The sequence below is a fragment of the Anomalospiza imberbis genome, chromosome 23 (genome assembly GCF_031753505.1).
Source record: "Anomalospiza imberbis isolate Cuckoo-Finch-1a 21T00152 chromosome 23, ASM3175350v1, whole genome shotgun sequence".
Lineage (NCBI taxonomy): Eukaryota > Metazoa > Chordata > Aves > Passeriformes > Viduidae > Anomalospiza > Anomalospiza imberbis.
Genome location: NC_089703.1, coordinates 1,421,725 through 1,440,472, shown reverse-complemented (window position 1 = coordinate 1,440,472; position 18,748 = coordinate 1,421,725). Strand labels below are relative to the sequence as shown.

The 18,748-nt window shown below is 58.2% G+C and overlaps 1 protein-coding gene across 1 annotated transcript in view; it reads right to left on the bottom strand.

Moving 5' to 3' along the window:
- ALDH4A1 (aldehyde dehydrogenase 4 family member A1) overlaps positions 1-16,282 on the bottom strand; it is a 46,084-nt gene extending 29,802 nt beyond the window's left edge. The window contains exons 1-12 of the mRNA XM_068171776.1: positions 16,123-16,282; positions 14,041-14,134; positions 13,685-13,777; positions 13,534-13,581; positions 13,089-13,244; positions 11,931-12,080; positions 11,772-11,846; positions 8,101-8,288; positions 6,935-7,008; positions 5,908-6,104; positions 5,536-5,583; positions 3,921-4,073 (exon numbers count right to left, since the gene is read on the bottom strand). Coding sequence (XP_068027877.1) covers positions 3,921-4,073; positions 5,536-5,583; positions 5,908-6,104; positions 6,935-7,008; positions 8,101-8,288; positions 11,772-11,846; positions 11,931-12,080; positions 13,089-13,244; positions 13,534-13,581; positions 13,685-13,777; positions 14,041-14,134; positions 16,123-16,157 — 1,311 coding nt within the window. The 5' untranslated portion in view covers positions 16,158-16,282. The remainder of the gene's footprint in view (positions 1-3,920; positions 4,074-5,535; positions 5,584-5,907; positions 6,105-6,934; positions 7,009-8,100; positions 8,289-11,771; positions 11,847-11,930; positions 12,081-13,088; positions 13,245-13,533; positions 13,582-13,684; positions 13,778-14,040; positions 14,135-16,122) is intronic.
- Between the last annotated feature and the right edge of the window lie 2,466 nt (positions 16,283-18,748).

The following is an 18,748-nucleotide window of genomic DNA, read 5'->3' as shown; positions in this document are numbered from 1 at the left end:
ATCAGGATCAACCCCAAAAAATGCAGACCCCCCATCACGATCAGTCCCAAAACTCACACACCCTGTCAGGATCAACCCCAAAAAATGCACACCCAGTCAGGACTGGCCCCAAAACCTCCTGGAGCACAAAAGCCCCACACAGATGGTCAAGACAAACCCCAAACAATACACACATCCTGTCAGGATCAACGCTAAAAACCCATACAAACCAGCAGGATTGGCCCCAAAAACCCTCACACCCAGTCAGGATTGGCCCCCAAAATCTCCTGGGAATGCAGAAGATGCCACAAACCATCAGGATCAACCCCAAAAACCCATACATCCCGTCAGGATCAAACCCAAAATCTCCTGGAAGCCAACAAACCCACCAGACCGTCAGGATTGGCCCCAAAAATGCACACACCCTGTCAGGATTGGCCCCAAAACCCACACAGCCCATCAGGTTTGGCCCTGAAATCTCCTGGAGGCCAAAAAACCCACACACCCCATCAAGATCAACCCCAAAAAATGCACACACAACGTCAGGATTGGACTCAAAACCTACACAGCCCATCAGGATCAGCCCCAAAATCTCCTGGAGCCCAAAAAACCCACACATCCCTTTAAGATCAACCCCAAAAAATGCACACACCCTGTCAGGATCGGCCCCAAAAACCCACACACCCCGTCAGGATCGGCCCCAAAATCTCCTGGAGCCCAAAAACCCCACACGGATCATCAGGATCAACCCCAAAAAATGCACACTCAGTCAGGACTGGCCCCAAAACCTCCTGGAGCACAAAAGCCCCACACAGATGGTCAAGACAAACCCCAAACAATACACACATCCTGTCAGGATCAACGCTAAAAACCCATACAAACCAGCAGGATTGGCCCCAAAAACCCTCACACCCAGTCAGGATTGGCCCCCAAAATCTCCTGGGAATGCAGAAAATGCCACAAACCATCAGGATCAACCCCAAAAGCCCACACACCCCTGTCAGGATCGGCCCCAAAATCTCCTGGAGCCCAGAAAGTACCACAAACCATCAGGATTGGCCCCAAAAACCCACACACCCCATAAGGATCAGCCCGAAAATTTCCTGTGAGTTCAGAAAATCCCACACCCTGTCAGGATTGGCCCCAAAAACCCACACCCCCCATCAGGATTGGCCCCAAAAGCTCCTGGGAATGTAGAAAATCCCACAAACTGTCAGGATCAGGATTGGCCCCAAAACACCATACAAACCATCAGGATCAACCCCAAAAAAACCATACAAACCATCAGGATTGGCCCCAAAATCTGCTGGGAGCCCAGAAATACCACAAACCATCAGGACTGATCCCAGAAAACCCAGACACCCCATGAGGATGGGCCCCAAAATCTCCTGGAGCCCAAAGAATGACACAAGGCATCATGATCAGCCCCAAAAAACCCACACACACCATAAGGGATCAGCCCCGAAAAACCCACACACACCATAAGGGATCAGCCCCAAAAAACCCACACACACCATAAGGGATCAGCCCCAAAAAACCCACACACACCATAAGGGATCAGTCCCAAAAAACCCACACACACTGTGAGGATCGGCCCCAAAAACTGCCCATGAGCCAAAAAAACCCAATGAGGACTGGCCTGAAAATCTCCTGTGCAGCCCCAAAACCAACACACCCTGTAGGATCACCCCAAAAAACAACACATCCCACAAGGATCGGCCCCAAAATCAACACACCCTGTAGGATCACCCCAAAAAACAACACATCCCACAAGGATCAGCCCCAAAATCAACACACCCTGTAGGATCACCCCAAAAAACAACACATCCCACAAGGATCAGCCCCAAAACCAACACTCCCTGTAGGATCACCCCAAAAAACAACACATCCCACAAGGATTGGCCCCAAAACCAACACACCCTTACAGGATTGCCCCAAAAACTGCCTGTGAGCTCAAAGAATGACACAGACCCCAAGGATCAGCCCCAAAAATAACAAAACCTGTGAGGATTTGCCCCAAAATCCCCTGGGAGCCCAAAGAATGACAGACCCCATCAGGATCGGCCCCAAAATCTCTTGTGAGCCCAAAAAGCAACACATAATGTGAGGAGGGTCCTAAAATTTTACAGAGAGCCCAAAGAACACCATAAATCAGGAGGATCGGCCCCAAAAATATCAAAACCCGCCATGATCAGCCCAAAAATCTCCTATGAGCCCAAAAAACAACACACACCATGAGGATCAACCCCAAAATCTTCCGTGCAGCCCCAAAACCAACACACCCCGTGAGGATCACCCCAAAGAACAGCACACACTGTGAGGATCGGCCCCAAAATTTCCTTTGCAGCCCCAAAATCGCCTGTGAGCCCAAAGAACAACAGATCCCACGAGGATCAACCCCAAAATCTCCTGTGAGCCCAAAGAACAACAGATCCCACGAGGATCAACCCCAAAATCGCCTGTGAGCCCAATGAACAACAGATCCCACGAGGATCAACCCCAAAATCTCCTGTGAGCCCAAAGAACAACACATCCCATGAGGATCAACCCCAAAATCTCCTGTGAGCCCAAAGAACAACACATCCCATGAGGATCAACCCCAAAATCTCCCAGACTGGCCCCAAAATCGCCTGTGAGCCCAAAAACCAACACACTTCTCGAGGATCAACCCCAAAATCCCCTGTAAGCCCGAAGAACAATGCATCCCGTGAGGATCAACCCCAATATCTCCCAGTAAGACCAGCCCAAAAATCTCCTGTGAGCCCAAAAACCAACACACTCCTCAAGGATCAACTCCAAAATCTCCCAGACTGGCCCTAAAATCTCCTGTGAGCCCAAACCCCGGGATCAGCCCCAGGAAGGAGCAGGTGCTGCCCCACCCCAAAGAACCCAATCCCAACGCAGGAACCCATTCCCATAGGAACCGTCCCCAGAGCAGGGATTTGGGATGGGATCCCCCACCCCTCCCTCAGGATGGGGTCCCACAGGGATTTGGGATGGGGATCACCCCACACCTCTCTCATGATGGGGTTCCTGCAGGGATTTGGGATGGGGATCACCCCACACCTCTCTCATGATGGGGTTCCTGCAGGGATTTGGGATGGGGATCACCCCACACCTCCCTCAGGATGAGGTCTCACAGGGATAGGGATCACCCCACACCTCCCTCAGGATGAGGTCCCACAGGGATTTGGGATGGGGATCACCCCACACCTGTCTCATTATGGGGTCCTGGGGGTCCCTGAAGGGATTTGGGATGGGATCCCCACCTCCCTCATGATGGGATCCCGGTTCCCCAGAGGGATTTGGGATGGGGTCCCCCCACACCTCTCTCATGATGGGGTCCCGGTTGCCCCACAGGGATTTGGGATGGGGTCCTGGTTGCCCCACGGGGATTTAGGATGGTGTCCTGGTTGCCCTATGAGGATTTGGGATGGTGTCCCCACCTCTCCCATGATGGGGTCCTGGGGATCACACAGGGATTTGGGATGGGGCCCCAGGGGATTTGGGATTCCCCACCTCTCTCATGATGGGGTCCCAGGGGTCCCACAGGGATTTGGGATGGGGTCCCAGGGGTCCCACAGGGATTTGGGATGGGGGATTTGGGATTCCCCACCTCTCTCATGATGGGGTCCCGGGGATCCCTGCAGGGATTTGGGATGGGGTCCCAGAGGTCCTACAGGGATTTGGGATGGGGTCCCAGGGGATTTGGGATTCCCCTCCTCTCTCATGATGGGGTCCCAGGGGTCCCACAGGGATTTGGGATGGGGTCCCAGGGGATTTGGGATTCCCCACCTCTCCCATGATGGGGTCCTGGGGGTCCCACAGGGATTTGGGATGGGGTCCCAGGGGATTTGGGATTCCCCACCTCTCCCATGATGGGGTCCTGGGGGTCCCACAGGGATTTGGGATGGGGTCCCAGGGGATTTGGGATTCCCCACCTCTCTCATGATGGGGTCCCTGGGGTCCCTGCTCTCCACGATGCAGGGCTCCACGAAGTAGCCGACGCTGTCGTCGCAGCCGCCGCCCGCCAGCACCGTCAGGTTGGGGGAGCTCCGGGCGTGCTCCAGCCACCCCTTGATCCGGGCAAAGGACTGGGGACAGGGAAGCAGGGGTTGGGGTCTGGAAGGGGGTCCAGGGGTTTAAAAGGAGGGTTTGGGGATTTAAAAGCGGCAGTTGGGGTCTGGAAGGGAGTCTGGGGGTTTAAATGGGGCAGTTGGGGGGTTAAAAGGAGGGTTTGGGGCTCTGGAAGAGGGTTTGGGGGTTTTAAAGGGGGTCTGGGGGTTGAAAAGGGGGGTTTGAGGTGGGAGTTACAGGAAATTAGTGGGTTTGGGGGTCTGGGGGTCTGCAAGGGGGGTTTGGGGTTTTAAAAGGGGGCTTTGGGCCAGGAATGACAGGAAATTAGTGGGTTTGGGGATCTGGAAGGGGTTTTGGGCTGGGTGCAACAGGAAAAGAGTGGGTTTGGGGGTCTGCAAGGAGGAGGTTTGGGGGTTTAAAAGGGGGCTTTGAGGGTCTGGAAGGGGGTTTGGGGTTCTGGAAGGGCATTTGGTGGTCTGGAAGGGGGGTCTGAAAGGGGGTTTGGGGTTTAAAAGGAGTTTTGGGGGGTCTGGAAGTGACAGAAAAAGAATGGGTTTGGGGGTCTGAAAGGAAGTTTGGGGGTCTGGAAGGAGGTTTGGGGGTTTCAAAGGGAGTCTGGGTCACTCCTCCCAGGACACACCGCTCTTGGTGCCCTCCCGGCTCAGGAGGAGGAGAGGGGAGCAGGGGATGCACACGAAACTCTCAAGGCCAGGACAATTTCTGGGCAGATTTCCCCCCTTTTCACGAGCAGGGCACACAACACTCAGCTGCCAGCCAGCTCCAGCAGATCCCTGTCCCCACCTGTGAGGAGAACCCCAGCCTGGGGCTGCTCCGGGCTCACCTGGATCCCTGTCCCCACCTGTGAGGAAAACCCCAGCCTGGGGCTGCTCCTGGCTCACCTGGATCCCTGTCCCCACCTGTGAGGAGAACCCCAGCCTGGGGCTGCTCCTGGCTCACCTGGATCCCTGTCCCCACCTGTGCAGCAAACCCCAGCCTGGGGCTGCTCCCGGCTCACCTGGATCCCTGTCCCCACCTGTGCAGCAAACCCCAGCCTGGGGCTGCTCCGGGCTCACCTGGATCCCTGTCCCCACCTGTGAGGAAAACCCCAGCCTGGGGCTGCTCCAGGCTCACCTGGATCCCTGTCCCCACCTGTGAGGAAAACCCCAGCCTGGGGCTGCTCCGGGCTCACCTGGATCCCTGTCCCCACCTGTGAGGAAAACCCCAGCCTGGGGCTGCTCCGGGCTCACCTGGATCCCTGTCCCCACCTGTGAGGAGAACCCCAGCCTGGGGCTGCTCCAGGCTCACCTGGATCCCTGTCCCCACCTGTGCAGCAAACCCCAGCCTGGGGCTGCTCCGGGCTCACCTGGATCCCTGTCCCCACCTGTGCAGCAAACCCCAGCCTGGGGCTGCTCCCGGCTCACCTGGATCCCTGTCCCCACCTGTGCAGCAAACCCCAGCCTGGGGCTGCTCCCGGCTCACCTTGTCATCGATCACTGCCGAGAAGAACGTCCCGAAGTCCTGGGTGGGCTGCGGGAGGCAGAAGGGAGTGGGTGAGAGCACACCCTGCACCCCAGAGCTGCCTCAGGACCAGCGGCAGCCACAACTCCCCCAAAAACCCTTCCCCGTGTCCCGGGAGCTCCCGTTCTCCGGGAAGAGGCGGCCCAGCCCTCCCTGCAGAGCGGCTACAAGTTAATTTCTAATCACGGCCAGGAGCTGCGGGGCGGTGGGGGGAGCGGGCGGGGATGAAAAGCTCGGTTCAATGGGAATTAGCAGCCAGTTCCCGCAGCCCCTAATCCCATCAGCCTCCCGCTGAGCCGCAAAGCCCTTCAGCAGCCCGGCAGCTCGGCTCACATCTCCCACTTTGATCTTCCCGTGCTCCTCCAGCAGCTTCTCTTTGATGTGGGGCCACAGCGAGGCCGGCGCGTAGAGCCGGGAGCAGGCGGAGCATTTCTGCCCGCCGAACTCGAAGGCCGAGCGCAGGGTCCCGTTCACGGCGCTGCCCACGTCCGCCGAGCGGTGCACCACGTGGAAGTTCTTCCCTCCGCACTCTGCGCGGGGAAAAGGGCAGCGGAGGAGCTGGCAGGATGGGGCAGCTCCCAAAATGTGCCTGGGGCTCTCCCCGCCCGAGTGGGGTTCCGAGGGGAACTGATGCCTGAGGGTTTGAGCTTTGCTATTTTCCATGTGTTTGTAACCCTGCGGTTCTGTAGTGCAGAACTCCAATCTCCACACACAGCGTCAGCTGCTGCTCTCCCGTTTTGGGCAGACACAACAATTCCTCTCCAGGCCTGGCAATCGAGGACACCTCACTGCCTCAGCCCCGAGAAATTCAACAAAAGGGAGATGGGGGGAGCAAGCTTGGGGTAAAGACTTCATTACTGAAGCTGGAATTGGAGGATTAACCCCCAATATGCAAATGGACCAAAGTTATCAAAGTGTGAAAACTCGTGAGCCCTGGTCCATTTTTGGGTGTAGCCCCTGCCTGAGATGCACCTGAAGGCCCTTCAGCAAATACAAGCACTTTTTAGTCCCTTAATTTTATCTGCCTTCAGTTTTTAGACAGCCCCAAAAGGCATCAGGACAGGGAGAGCCATGACCCCAGGAGCACAACCCTGGAGCAGGCAGAAAAAACCCCTGGAAAAGGAACCAACCTCAATTCCCAAACTCTGGGACTCCAAACCTTGGGGTCCAACCACCACCTCCCACCCAAGCGCCAGCTCCGCACCCCAAAATCCCACCCCATGCCACTCCCACAGCTTGGAAAATCCAGCGATTTCCTGCACCCTCTGCCCACAGGGATGGGAATGCTGCCCCTCTCCTCCCCAGGCAGAGGAGGAGCTGCCCCCTGAATCCCCCAGAAAGGTGCAGGGGAGGCCGGTACCTCCGGCCAGGCGCGGGAAATTGCGGTAGCGGTCCAGGTTCTCCGAGACCTGCTTCCAGAGCCGCTTGAAGGTCCTGGAACAGGAGGGAGGAGCTCAGGCTCTGCACACAGGGTGATATTGACCTGGTGGGAAAACCCCTACAAGAGGACTGAGAAATCCCCCCAAAAAGGGGTGCCCCGATGGGAAATCCCCAAAGAAAAGGGGTGCCCCGATTGGAAATCCCATAAAAAAGGGATGCCCCAATGGGAAACCCACCCCCCAGCCAAATGGATGCTCTGATGGGAAACTCCCACAAAAAAAAGGGATGGGAAATCCCCCCAAAAAAGGGATGCCCCGATGGGAAACCCTTCAAAAAAAGGGATGCCCCGATGGGAAATCACCCAGAAAAAGGGATGCCCCAATGGGAAATCACCCAGAAAAAGGGATGCCCCGATGGGAAATCACCCAAGAAAGGGATGCCCTGCACAGGGAAGTGGGACTGGGAGCCCAGGTATCAAACAAAGGCTCCACAGAGCAGCTCCACTGCTTTAAAAATAAACTGTTACAGGGAAGGGCACGGAGTGAGCATCCAGAAGTTTCTGTTCCTCCCCTTTCCCCCCTTCCCTTCAGGCCTCACTGTGACAAACCCCTCGGCTGGAAAACAATAAAAATGGAAATGGCCTCGCAGTGGGAGCTCAGCTCTGAGCTCCCCACCTGCTCACCCAAGCGTGGCCTGGCTCTGGGGAGGGGTCCCTGCAGGGGCTCTCAGACCCTGGGACCCCTCAGCACCTCTGACACCCCATGGGACACAGCCAAAGCCCAGGGGTCAAACCAAACCCACCTGGGGAGCACAGCAAACCCACCTGGGGAGCAAAGCAAACCCACCTGGGGAGCAAAGCAAACCCACCCTGAGAGCAAAGCAAACCCACCCTGAGAGCAAAGCAAACCCACCTGCAGCACCCCTGGAAGTGTCACTGCCACTCTGGCTGTTCCTGTGCCCCGAGTTCAGCCCCAGAGCTAAAACCGCTCCCCCCCAGCACCAACACCCGGCTCAGACTCTTTTTGTCACCACTTTGAACCCCCTATTTTGATATAACCGTGCCACCACGTCCTGCCAGCGCCATTCCAAGGGCCACCAGAAGAGCCCCCAGCCCCCTCCCTGCCCTCCCCCCTGTCCCCAACCTACGGCACGCTGCCGGTGAAGTTGAGGCCACAGAAGTGCTCGGAGCTGGTGACGGTGTCCCCAAACTCGGGGCCGTCCGAGGGCACGAACTGCACCACGTTCGGGGGCAGCCCTGCCTCCAGCAGGATCTTGTAGACGGCATAGCTGGAGAGCAGGGCCGTGTCACTGGGCTTCCACAGCACCACGTTCCCCTGGGGGCAGGAGAACACCTCGTCAGGGATGTCTGAATTCCCTGGAAAGCTGTCCCGGAGCGGTGGCACCTCACGGGGACACACAGCCTTTTTTTTTCTTTTCTGTGTTCCCCATTATTCCATATATTCTTCACAGATCTATGTGTAGCTCTGTTGCCTGTTGTATTAGTGACTACATTTCCCAGTACTTTTCCATGGCCTTTCCCTAGGCAGAAAGACAAAAATCCCAGAGCTCCAAGCTCCAGGGGATACAAGGCCCCAGTGCTGTCTTGGCTCTTCCTGGGAAGCAAGGATGGGAACAACTCTTTGGGATATTTCATGGGCAGAGCACAGCCAGTGCTGAGGGGGGACTCCAGACCTGGGGGGAACTGCATCACCACTTGTCCTCCCAACTGGTGCTTTTTATCAATTATGCTAGATTCCTAACACCTATAAAAATGTCCTCATCCCTATGGGGGTGGGCTTTTGTAGACCTCTTTCCATAACTGCCCCTGAAGGCCTTCAAACAAAGATCTGCTCTTGTATTACCTCCTTACTAAAATGATCCCGAGTTTCCTTTCCAGGTTGGGAAAAAGGCAACAGCAATTTCACCCCAGCACTGTTGGGGCAGGACTGGGTGTGCCCTGCTCAGCTGAGGGCACAAATCCTCCCCTTTTCTCTCACCAGGTGGCTGTGCCAGCCTTCCGCTCCCTCCTTTCCAGGGCTGAGCTCTGCCTTCCCCAAGAGGAGCTGGAAACATGGCCCTGGTTCCTACCTCGGGACACGGGAATGTGCTCCAGTGTCACCGGGCCCTGGTTCCTGCCTCGGGACACGGGAATGTGCTCCGGTGTCACCAGGTCCCGGTTCCTCCCTCGGGACACAGGAATGTGCTCCAGTGTCACCGGGCCCTGGTTCCTGCCTCGGGACACGGGAATGTGCTCCGGTGTCACCAGGTCCCGGTTCCTCCCTCGGGACACAGGAATGTGCTCCGGTGTCACCAGGCCCCAGTTCCTGCCTTGGGACACGGGAATGTGCTCCGGTGTCACCAGGTCCCGGTTCCTCCCTCGGGACACAGGAATGTGCTCCGGTGTCACCAGGCCCCAGTTCCTGCCTCGGGACACGGGAATGTGCTCCCGGTGCCACCAGGCCCCAGTTCCTGCCTCGGGACACGGGAATGTGCTCCGGTGTCACCAGGTCCCGGTTCCTCCCTTGGGACACGGGAATGTGCTCCCGGTGTCACCAGGTCCCGGTTCCTGCCTCGGGACACGGGAATGTGCTCCGGTGTCACCAGGCCCCGGTTCCTCCCTTGGGACACAGGAATGTGCTCCCGGTGTCACCAGGCCCCGGTTCCTGCCTCGGGACACGGGAATGTGCTCCGGTGTCACCAGGCCCCGGTTCCTCCCTTGGGACACAGGAATGTGCTCCCGGTGTCACCAGGCCCTGGTTCCTGCCTCGGGACACGGGAATGTGCTCCGGTGTCACCAGGCCCCGGTTCCTCCCTCGGGACACGGGAATGTGCTCCCGGTGTCACCAGCGCTGCCACCACCGGCCCTGGGCAGGGCCAGCAGGTGTTTGTGCCAGGCAGGGCAGTGAAACCAAACCTCCTGCCTGGATGAACCAGGCACCAACAGCACGAGGGGCCGGAGAACTCCCCTGGTGACACCCCCTTGGCCCCGTGCCACCCCAGCCCCTTGGCCCCACGGCCTCCCTGTGACCGCCCTGTGTCCCTGTCACACGGCTCAGCCTCCCCTGCACGGGGTCACAGCCCCGGGAGGGCTGGACAGGGAGTTCTGGACTCCTGTCTCCTGCTTTCCAGGGATTTGCTGCGCAGAAAAAGCTCCCCCTGGGCACGGCTCCTCCCTGGGCCCCACCAATCGCTCCACTCCAAACAGGGACAGAAATAAAGCACACCCTGCAGAACCTGAGGCAGCTGGGGAATCCAGGCCAGGGGCAGACACAGCATTCCCAGCCTGGACTGCTCTGATCCCAAGGAAATCCTGTTCCCAGGACTGACTGCACGGACCTCTCCAGTGTCTAATCCCCCGTGGTTACAGAAACACTGGGGCTCTAATTAACACTCCCCTATTAAGCAGCATTTTCACTGGGGCTCTAATTAACATTCCCCTATTAAGCAGCATTTTCTCCTAACTTTAATTCCAGGTGCCCCCTGCTGCCGAGCTTTCCAAGGCACCTGCTGATGTGCTGCTGCCTTCTGCTCCCGGCCCAGGGCAGGGGATCCCATCCCCCTGCAGCATCCCGTGGGAGTTCACTGTCACACCGAGCAGGGGGAGCTGGATGAGCCACGGCATGTCCCCAGTTGTCACCCAGAGCTGCCAGCACGGGCTTGTCCCATCCCAGCAGGGCTCACCCGCTCTGGGATGAGCTCATTGCCAGATTCCCAAAGCCAAGGGTGTCCCCCGGGTCCTGGGGTGAGAGGAAGAGACCTCTCTCTCCAGAAATCTTCCCAGCTCCATGGTGGCTTCACCCTCTCCCTGTCCTCCCATCCCTGCCCTAGTGACAGCTTCAAATGCTTCACTCAAATATGGCTTTAAATGTGATGTTCCCAAATTAAAACCTCCTCAGCCTCTTTGGGGCCAGCAGGAAATCTGAGCCTAATTAGCAAAGACCCGAGGACAATTGTTGGGTTTTTTTCTTTCCCAGTACATCAATAAATTAATTATTCCTGGCCCAAATTCACCAGGTTATTACAGCCTCTCCCCAAGTTCCACCCTGCAGAGGCAGGAGCTCCTGTGCTCCGTGGGCTGGGACACAAATGGGAATGTGCAGATATGCTTTTTACCAATATTTTGATTTTTTTTTTTTTGATATTTCTTCAGACCTTCTGGGCTCTCCTGTCTGCCAGTTTGGTGCTAAATGGCAGAGCCATGGCCTGCCCTTGCCTTTCTTGGCCCTGCTCCCAAAAAGCGTCATCCCAGAGGAATCTGAGCAGCTACAAACTGGTTACACTTTCATGTCCCGACAGCACTCTGACCCAGGTAGGAAATCAAACCCCGGCTGTGTTAATTCCCAGATGCCAAACCCAGCCTGGGAAGGAAAAGACACCTTGCTTCAGAACAAAAACCCCACAAGGGCAGGTTTGGGCAGTTTGTGCCTTCCCAGCACTTCCCCCCTCACACTGGAAATCCAGGCACCGGGGTGCTTTAATTAAAGCCTAAATGCTGATTGGGTCAAGGGGTCCAACAGGCCCCAGGTGTGTCTGTGGAACAGCCCCAGCGAGGCCAGGCTCCCTCCTTGGCCACCCCAGCCCAGCTGAACCCAAGGGCTGGGATCCCTCTCCCAGCCTTTCCCTGGACTGTCCTGTCCCCCTGTCCTGCCCCCCTCATCCTGTGACCCTGCCCTGCCTCCCCATTCTGCCCCCTGTCCTGTGACCCTGTCACCCTATCCTGTCCTTCTGCCCTGTCTCCTTGTCCCCCTGTCCCCATGTCCTATCCCCTTGTCCTTGTCCCCCTGTCCTGCCCTGTCCCCCTGTCCCCCAGGACTCACCATCAGCGCCGGAGCCCCCGCCAGGTTCCCCCCGATGGCCGTGAAGTTGAAGGGGGACACGGCAGCCACGAAGCCCTGCGGAGGCACAGGGAGAAGGGACCGTTGGGAGCCTCCTGTCCCCCTGAGGGACCCATGTGGGGCACGGGGGGACCAGCTCACCTCCAGCCCCCGGTAGACCATGGAGTTGGTGCTGATGTCCACGCTGAGGGGCTGGCTCTGCTCCAGCTCCAGCGCGTACTTGGCGTTGAAGCGGAAGAAGTCGATGAGCTCGGCGGCGGCGTCGATCTCCGCCTGGATCACGGTCTTGCCCTGCAGGGAGAGGGAAGGGAAGGGGGAATGCAGCAATGGTGCATGGGGGAATGCAGCAATGGTGCAGTGCTGGCTGTGGGGTGCCCCTCCCGAGCTCAGTTCCCAAAGATGGGGCCTCCAGCGCGGCCTCACGCTGATCCTGCTCCCAGGCGCAGCAAGGAGTGAGGATCACCCTGGGTCCCGTCACAGAGGGCCTCCAGCCATGCCCACTGCCAAAAATCACCCTGGCAGCCCCTCCTGCCCTGCTCCCCCTGATCAGCCCAGCTTCTCCAGCACCCCTGTCTTAGGCTGGAAATGGGGGTGTGAATTCTATTCCAGTCTGTCAGAGGTGTGGCAGTTATCTTCTGTTCATTGGGCAGTTTTCTTTATCTCTTCCACAAATCCTCCCTCCAGGAGATATCTCCTGTTAATGGGCCATTAGTTATTAATTATCTTCTGTTCATGGGCCATTGAGTGTCCTTGCATGGCTGAGAAAATTCCATCATCCCAGTGGGAGACGCTCCACCCAGGGGGAGGAGCCAAGCATTCCTACCTGGATACAATCTGAGATTTTGGGACACCAGGGCAGCCTTCTCCACTGCATTCCCAGAGGAGCAGCTCTTCCCCACTGCATTCCCAGAGGAAGCCCAGGCCCATCTCCACCACCACTGGATCTTCAGAGGAAAACTCCACCCTTCCCCAGGATCCCTGCTCCAGCAGAGGCACAGCTGGCACTGCAGGAGGGCTGAGCCACCATGGGATGGGACTGCTGCCACCACCCTGACCCACAGGCTGCCAGGGCCTGCTCTGACTCCGGCAGTGTTGTTTTTTTTCATTTGTACTATTACATTTGTATTTTTAGTTTTCCTAGTAAAGAACTGTTATTCCTATTCCCATATCTTTGCCTGAGAGACCCTTAATTTCAAAATGATAACGATTCAGAGGGAGGGGGTTTACATTTCCCATTTCAGGGGAGGCTCCTGCCTTCCTCAGCAGACACTTGGCTTTTCAAACCAGGACAACCCCTACCTGCCCGACCATGGTCTTGGCCAGCACTTCTGCTCGCCGCGGGCCGCTCAGCATGTCAGCCGCCTTCAGGAAGATCTGGGCCCGGTCCTGCACAGGTTTCAGGTCCCATTCCTTCCTCGCTGCCAAGGCAGCGTTAATGGCTTTGTTAATGAGCTCCTGTGGAGGCAAAGGGGAAAAGGCAGCAAGGAGGAGCCTCTCCAGGTTCCTCCCCACCACCAGGTCACAGTGAAAAGGAGGGGTCACCCACCCCAGGCACAGACCACTGGTGCCATCACAACCCCAAATGTGCAGCTCCTGGTGAGTATGTTCCAGGATCCCTGGGGCTTGGAAAGGCTCCTGGAGCCTCCCTGCTCACAAAATGCATTTCACTTGCTAAACCAAGGCCAAGTGCTGCTTCTTCCCCAAAAAACAGCCAGGAAGAGGGGGGACAGACAGGTGCACTCACCTTGCTGGCATAGCAGTACTTGGCCACCTTGTGTGCATGGTTAAAGGGCTGGGAAGAGAAGAGAGAAGGTCTGTAGGACCAGTCCCAGGATCCTCCTGCAGGGACCCCCCTGCTCTGTTCTCCCCCATTTAATGAGAACCCCCCGACTCACCGAGAGCTGGTACCTCACCGTGGAGGTCCACACCTCCTCCCCCCCGATGACACACGGGATGTCCTCGGTCTTGCCCTTCAGGTCAGCGAGGGCCTGGCAGAGAGGAGAACGTGGTGGGAGCAGCTCCCACCCTGTCCAGCTGCCCTCCATCCCGCTTCCCACGGGCAGAGGGAACTGGGGACAGGCTCCGGGCATGGGCTGCCCACAGGAGGCACAGCTGTGCCCACGGGGAAGGAGCAGGAGCTGGGCAAGATGGGGTTGTCACACCAGGGAGAGACTGGGGCTGCTCTGCAGCACCTGCAGCACAGCCCGGGGCCCTCCCAGCCCCAAAAATCCCCAAATCCCGGCACTGGTACCTTCTGGAGCGCCGCTCGCTCTGGGCTCCCCGGCTTGAACTCCAGGATGGGCTCGTTGGTCACCTGGATGGCCGGGCGGTGCTGCCATCTCCGCCTGCGACAGGGGCAGGACAGGAACCGCTGGAATCCCGCCGTTCCCTCCTTCCCCAGCATCGTGGGGACACCTCAGTGCCAGGGACACCTCGGTCCGGGGGACACTTTGATCCCAGGGGACACCTCAGTGCCAGGGACACCTCGGGCTGGGGGACACCTTGATCCCAGCTTGATCCCAGGGGACACCTCAGTGCCAGGGACACCTCGGTCCGGGGGACACCTTGATCCCAGGGGACACCTCAGTGCCAGGGACACCTCGGGCTGGGGGACACCTTGATCCCAGCCTGATCCCAGGGGACACCTCAGTGCCAGGGACACCTCGGTCCGGGGGACACCTTGATCCCAGGGGACACCTCAGTGCCAGGGACACCTCGGCCCGGGGGACACCTTGATTGCAGGGGACACCTCAGTGCCAGGGACACCTCGGCCCAGGGGACACCTTGATCGCAGGGGACACCTCAGTGCCAGGGACACCTCGGCCCAGGGGACACCTTGATCGCAGGGGACACCTCAGTGCCAGGGACACCTCGGTCCGGGGGACACTTTGATCCCAGGGGACACCTCAGTGCCAGGGACACCTCGGCCCAGGGGACACCTTGATCGCAGGGGACACCTCAGTGCCAGGGACACCTCGGTCTGGGGGACACTTTGATCCCAGGGGACACCTCAGTGCCAGGGACACCTCGGTCCGGGGGACACCTTGATCCCAGGGGACACCTCAGTGCCAGGGACACCTCGGTCCGGGGGACACCTTGATCCCAGCTTGATCGCAGGGGACACCTCAGTGCCAGGGACACCTCGGTCCGGGGGACACCTTGATCGCAGGGGACACCTCAGTGCCAGGGACACCTCGGTCCGGGGGACACCTTGATCACAGGGGACACCTCAGTGCCAGGGACACCTTGGTCTGGGGGACACCTTGATCCCGGGGGACACCTCAGTGCCAGGGACACCTTGGTCTGGGGGACACTTTGATCCCGGGGGACACCTCAGTGCCAGGGACACCTCGGTCTGGGGGACACCTTGATCCCAGCTTGATCCCAGGGGACACCTCAGTGCCAGGGACACCTCGGTCTGGGGGACACTTTGATCCCGGGGGACACTTTGATCCCAGGGGACACCTCGATCCCGGGGAACACCTCAGTGCCCGGGGACACCTCGATCCCAGGCTGCCCCCCCAAATCAGCCCCTGCCCCATCTCTCCCGCTGGGTGGGGATTCCAGAGCCAGGAGCCGAGCCTGGCCCTGGCCCCCAGCCCACCACCCCTCTCTCGCTCAGGAAAAAGCGCTGGAAAAGGCGTTTTTAAGGAACGAGGCACAGGGTGAGCTCCGGATCGACCCGGGCTGCTGCAACATCCCAGCGCTCCGCCGGCTCCTGGCAGAGTCCAGGGGGCAAAAGCCGGACGGGCACCCTGGACTGCCCAGCCGGACCTTGGCAGTGCCCAGCCCCACGGGCGGGTCACATCGTCCAGCTCACCGATAATGCCCGAAAAAAGGGCGAAATGAGGGGAAAACGAGGGGGAAAAGGGAAAAACGAGGAGAAAAGGGGGAAAACGAGGGGGGAAACGAGGGGGTGAAAAAAGAGAAAACAAGAAGAAAAGGAGAAGACAAGGGAGAAAGGGGGGAAAGCAAGGGGGTAAAGGAGGAAAACCAGGAGAAAGCAGAGGAAAACAGGTAAAAACAAGGGTAAAAGGGAAAACAAGGGGTAAACTGTGGTAAACGGGTAAAAACTGAGGGGAAAGGAGGAAACAAAGGGGAAAACGAGGGAAATAAGGGCAGAAAAAGGAGGAAGGAGGGGAGAACAAGGGGGAACTAAGGGCTGGCAGTGCCTGCGGCTGGCAGCGGGATGGTTCCAGGGGATGGCAGGGGCGGCAGCGCGGATCGAGAGGAGCCCGAGTCCGCCCCACGCGTGGGAAGGGAAGAAGGGAAGAAGGGAAGAAGGGAAGGGGAAGAAGGGAAGAAGGGAAGAAGGGAAGGACCCCGCACTCACCCGCAGTCCCTCAGCGCCCGCAGCCGCCGCCACATCCCGGCCCCGCCGCGCTCCCGGCCCGCGGCCGCCACCACCCACCGCGCGGGGGGAGGGAGGGGAGGGGAGGAGACACAACCGTGGATTAATTAGTAAATTAATAAAACTCCGGACGCGGCGGTCTGGAGGAGCTGCCCCGCACCCGGCGCTCGCTGTGTGTGAGGGTGCGGGCCGTGTCCCCCCCCGCCCGCGGGGCTCCCGTGGGGTGTCCCCAGCGGCGCGTCCCCCCCCCCCCGCGCGGTGATGGTCGCGCCCGGAGAGGGGCGGTGGCGCGCGCGGCACGCGGGAGGGGGCGGGGCGCGGGAAGGAGCCCAAAATCCTTAAAAAAAGCGAAATTCGGGAAAAACAACAACAACTGCGGCCCGAGGACAGCGAGCGGCTGCGGCCGGAGATCGGCGGGTCCCAGCCGCGGGAGAGGATTTCGGCGGGGAGAAAGAGAAAAGCAGCTGAAAATCTCCTTGGGAACTGAGACTTACCAAAAAAAGGGAGATTTTAAGCCAAAGGTGGCGCCTGGCTGGGGCACAGGGCCAGGAGAAGGCTGAAGTGTGCAGGTGGTATTTTAATTTCCAAGGAGAGTCATGCTTCAAGAGCAGCAGCTGAAGGACACTGATTTTGAGGGGAGTTTGGGCTGTTTTATGACCCCACATCACCTGGGCTGGGCGGATTTTCGGAAACGAGGATGGTCCCTCCTTCCTCAGACCCAGATCCTTTTGCTTTAGAGGCGTTTTCCGCCCCAAGAATTAACACGCAGAGCCGTTCAACCAGGAGTTTGGTATTTATTTTATAGTTTTTTTTGTGGTTTTCATCGTCACCAGAGACCGACTGGGACCTGTTTCATGGGCAGCTCCCGCCCCTGGGGTCCGGCACCGGCTGAGCCCCGGCCCGGGCAGGACGGAGGGCTGGACAGCGGCTGGACACCGCTGGACACCGCTGGACACAGGCTGGACACCACTGGACAGCGGCTGGACACCGCTGGACAGCGGCTGGACACAGGCTGGACACTGCTGGACACCAGCTGGACACCGCTGGACACCACTGGACACCGCTGGACACCACTGGACACCGGCTGGACAGCGGCTGGACACCACTGGACAGCGGCTGGACACCGCTGGACACAGGCTGGACACCGCTGGACACAGGCTGGACACCGCTGGACAGCGGCTGGACACCACTGGACACCACTGGACACCGCAGCAGCACACGGAGAGCTGCCAGCAGACCTGCGAGGGGGCGGTGGGGTCGGTTTTGGCACTAAAAAAAGGAAAATGGAGCAAATCCGCCGAGCTCGGAGGAGGGTGTGTGGTTCTGGCTCTGGCTGAGGGAGTTCTCAGGGCTCCTCCTGACGTGGATTGGATTCTCGAAGCGTTTCATGGTCCCAAATCCACTGGTGGTGTCCCATTCCAGCTGCTGCGGGTTCCCAGCGCAGAATTCCAGCCCCAGAGCCCGGGAGCTGGGTCATCCTCTGGCCTTTCCCCACCTGGGGTCATCCAACAGCATCATCAGTCCAGTCTTTTCCGTTAAAATTAGCTAATATACAGAATATAAAGCACAATATTTACACGGGGACGGTAACCAGGGGCGTTCTCACACCATCAGCAGTTCGTTGTAGTGGGGATAAAAGAAACTCTTAAGTGACCTAAAGAGGAACCGACAAGAAGTGACACAGCAGGAGGGAAGAGGCATCAATACCCCCCACTCGAACACGATAAATAATAAATAATCCGTTTTGGCTGAAGGTCGCTACATTTACTTGAACCACAGGAAGGTGTTTTGGGGACTGGATTGTGAGTTTTTTGGTGAAACCAGGTCACAGGAAGGAGTGTTTTAGTGACTGAGGTTGGACCGCCCTCAAACCCTCTCCAATAAAACAGAAATTTGGGGTTTGGCAGTCTGGGCAGCTCCACCGGGTTTGTGGCACCGTGGTCTGGGCTGTTCTGCCACAGAGATGACAGCAGTTTGAAGCCACCCCAGGGGTTGTTTTAAGCTTTAACATCATCATTTCCCAAAAAAGGGAGCTGGCCAGACCGACAGGCACCCCCTTCCCAAGCGCTTCACTGTTGGAGTGCCTCAGATTAGGGAGGAATGGTGATTTCTGCAATCAATACCCACATTTAAACACAATTTGTTGCTCCTTCAAAAGAGAAGCTTTGAAAGGCTCCTGCAAAAGCAGAAGGGTCTGAGGACACCGAACTCACACGAAAACAGACAGAAGGGAAGGCTCAAGTGCTTCTCCACTGCTCTGCCAAGGGCCTGGCCAAGGCCTGAGCGTTCCCTCTGCAGGGAGAGGGGCTGGCATCCCATTCCCACAGAGAATTTGGCAGGCAGTGCTCCCAGCTCACCTCTGCTGTTATTCCCACCAGGACACCGCCTGTTGCCTCGTTGGTAATTTTGTTTCTCAGTTAAAACTCAAACAGACACAAATTACATCCCACTAAAAAGCTTAAAATTCAGCGTTTGGGTGACAACCCCGAAGGCAAAGAGCTTTAAAAGCTGCGTGCTCCCCTGCAGCCGAGCAGAAGGATAAAAACCCCAAAAGTCCTGAAGCCAAAGGTGGGAAATCCTCACTGCGGTGTTCCTGCCTCATGGAAGC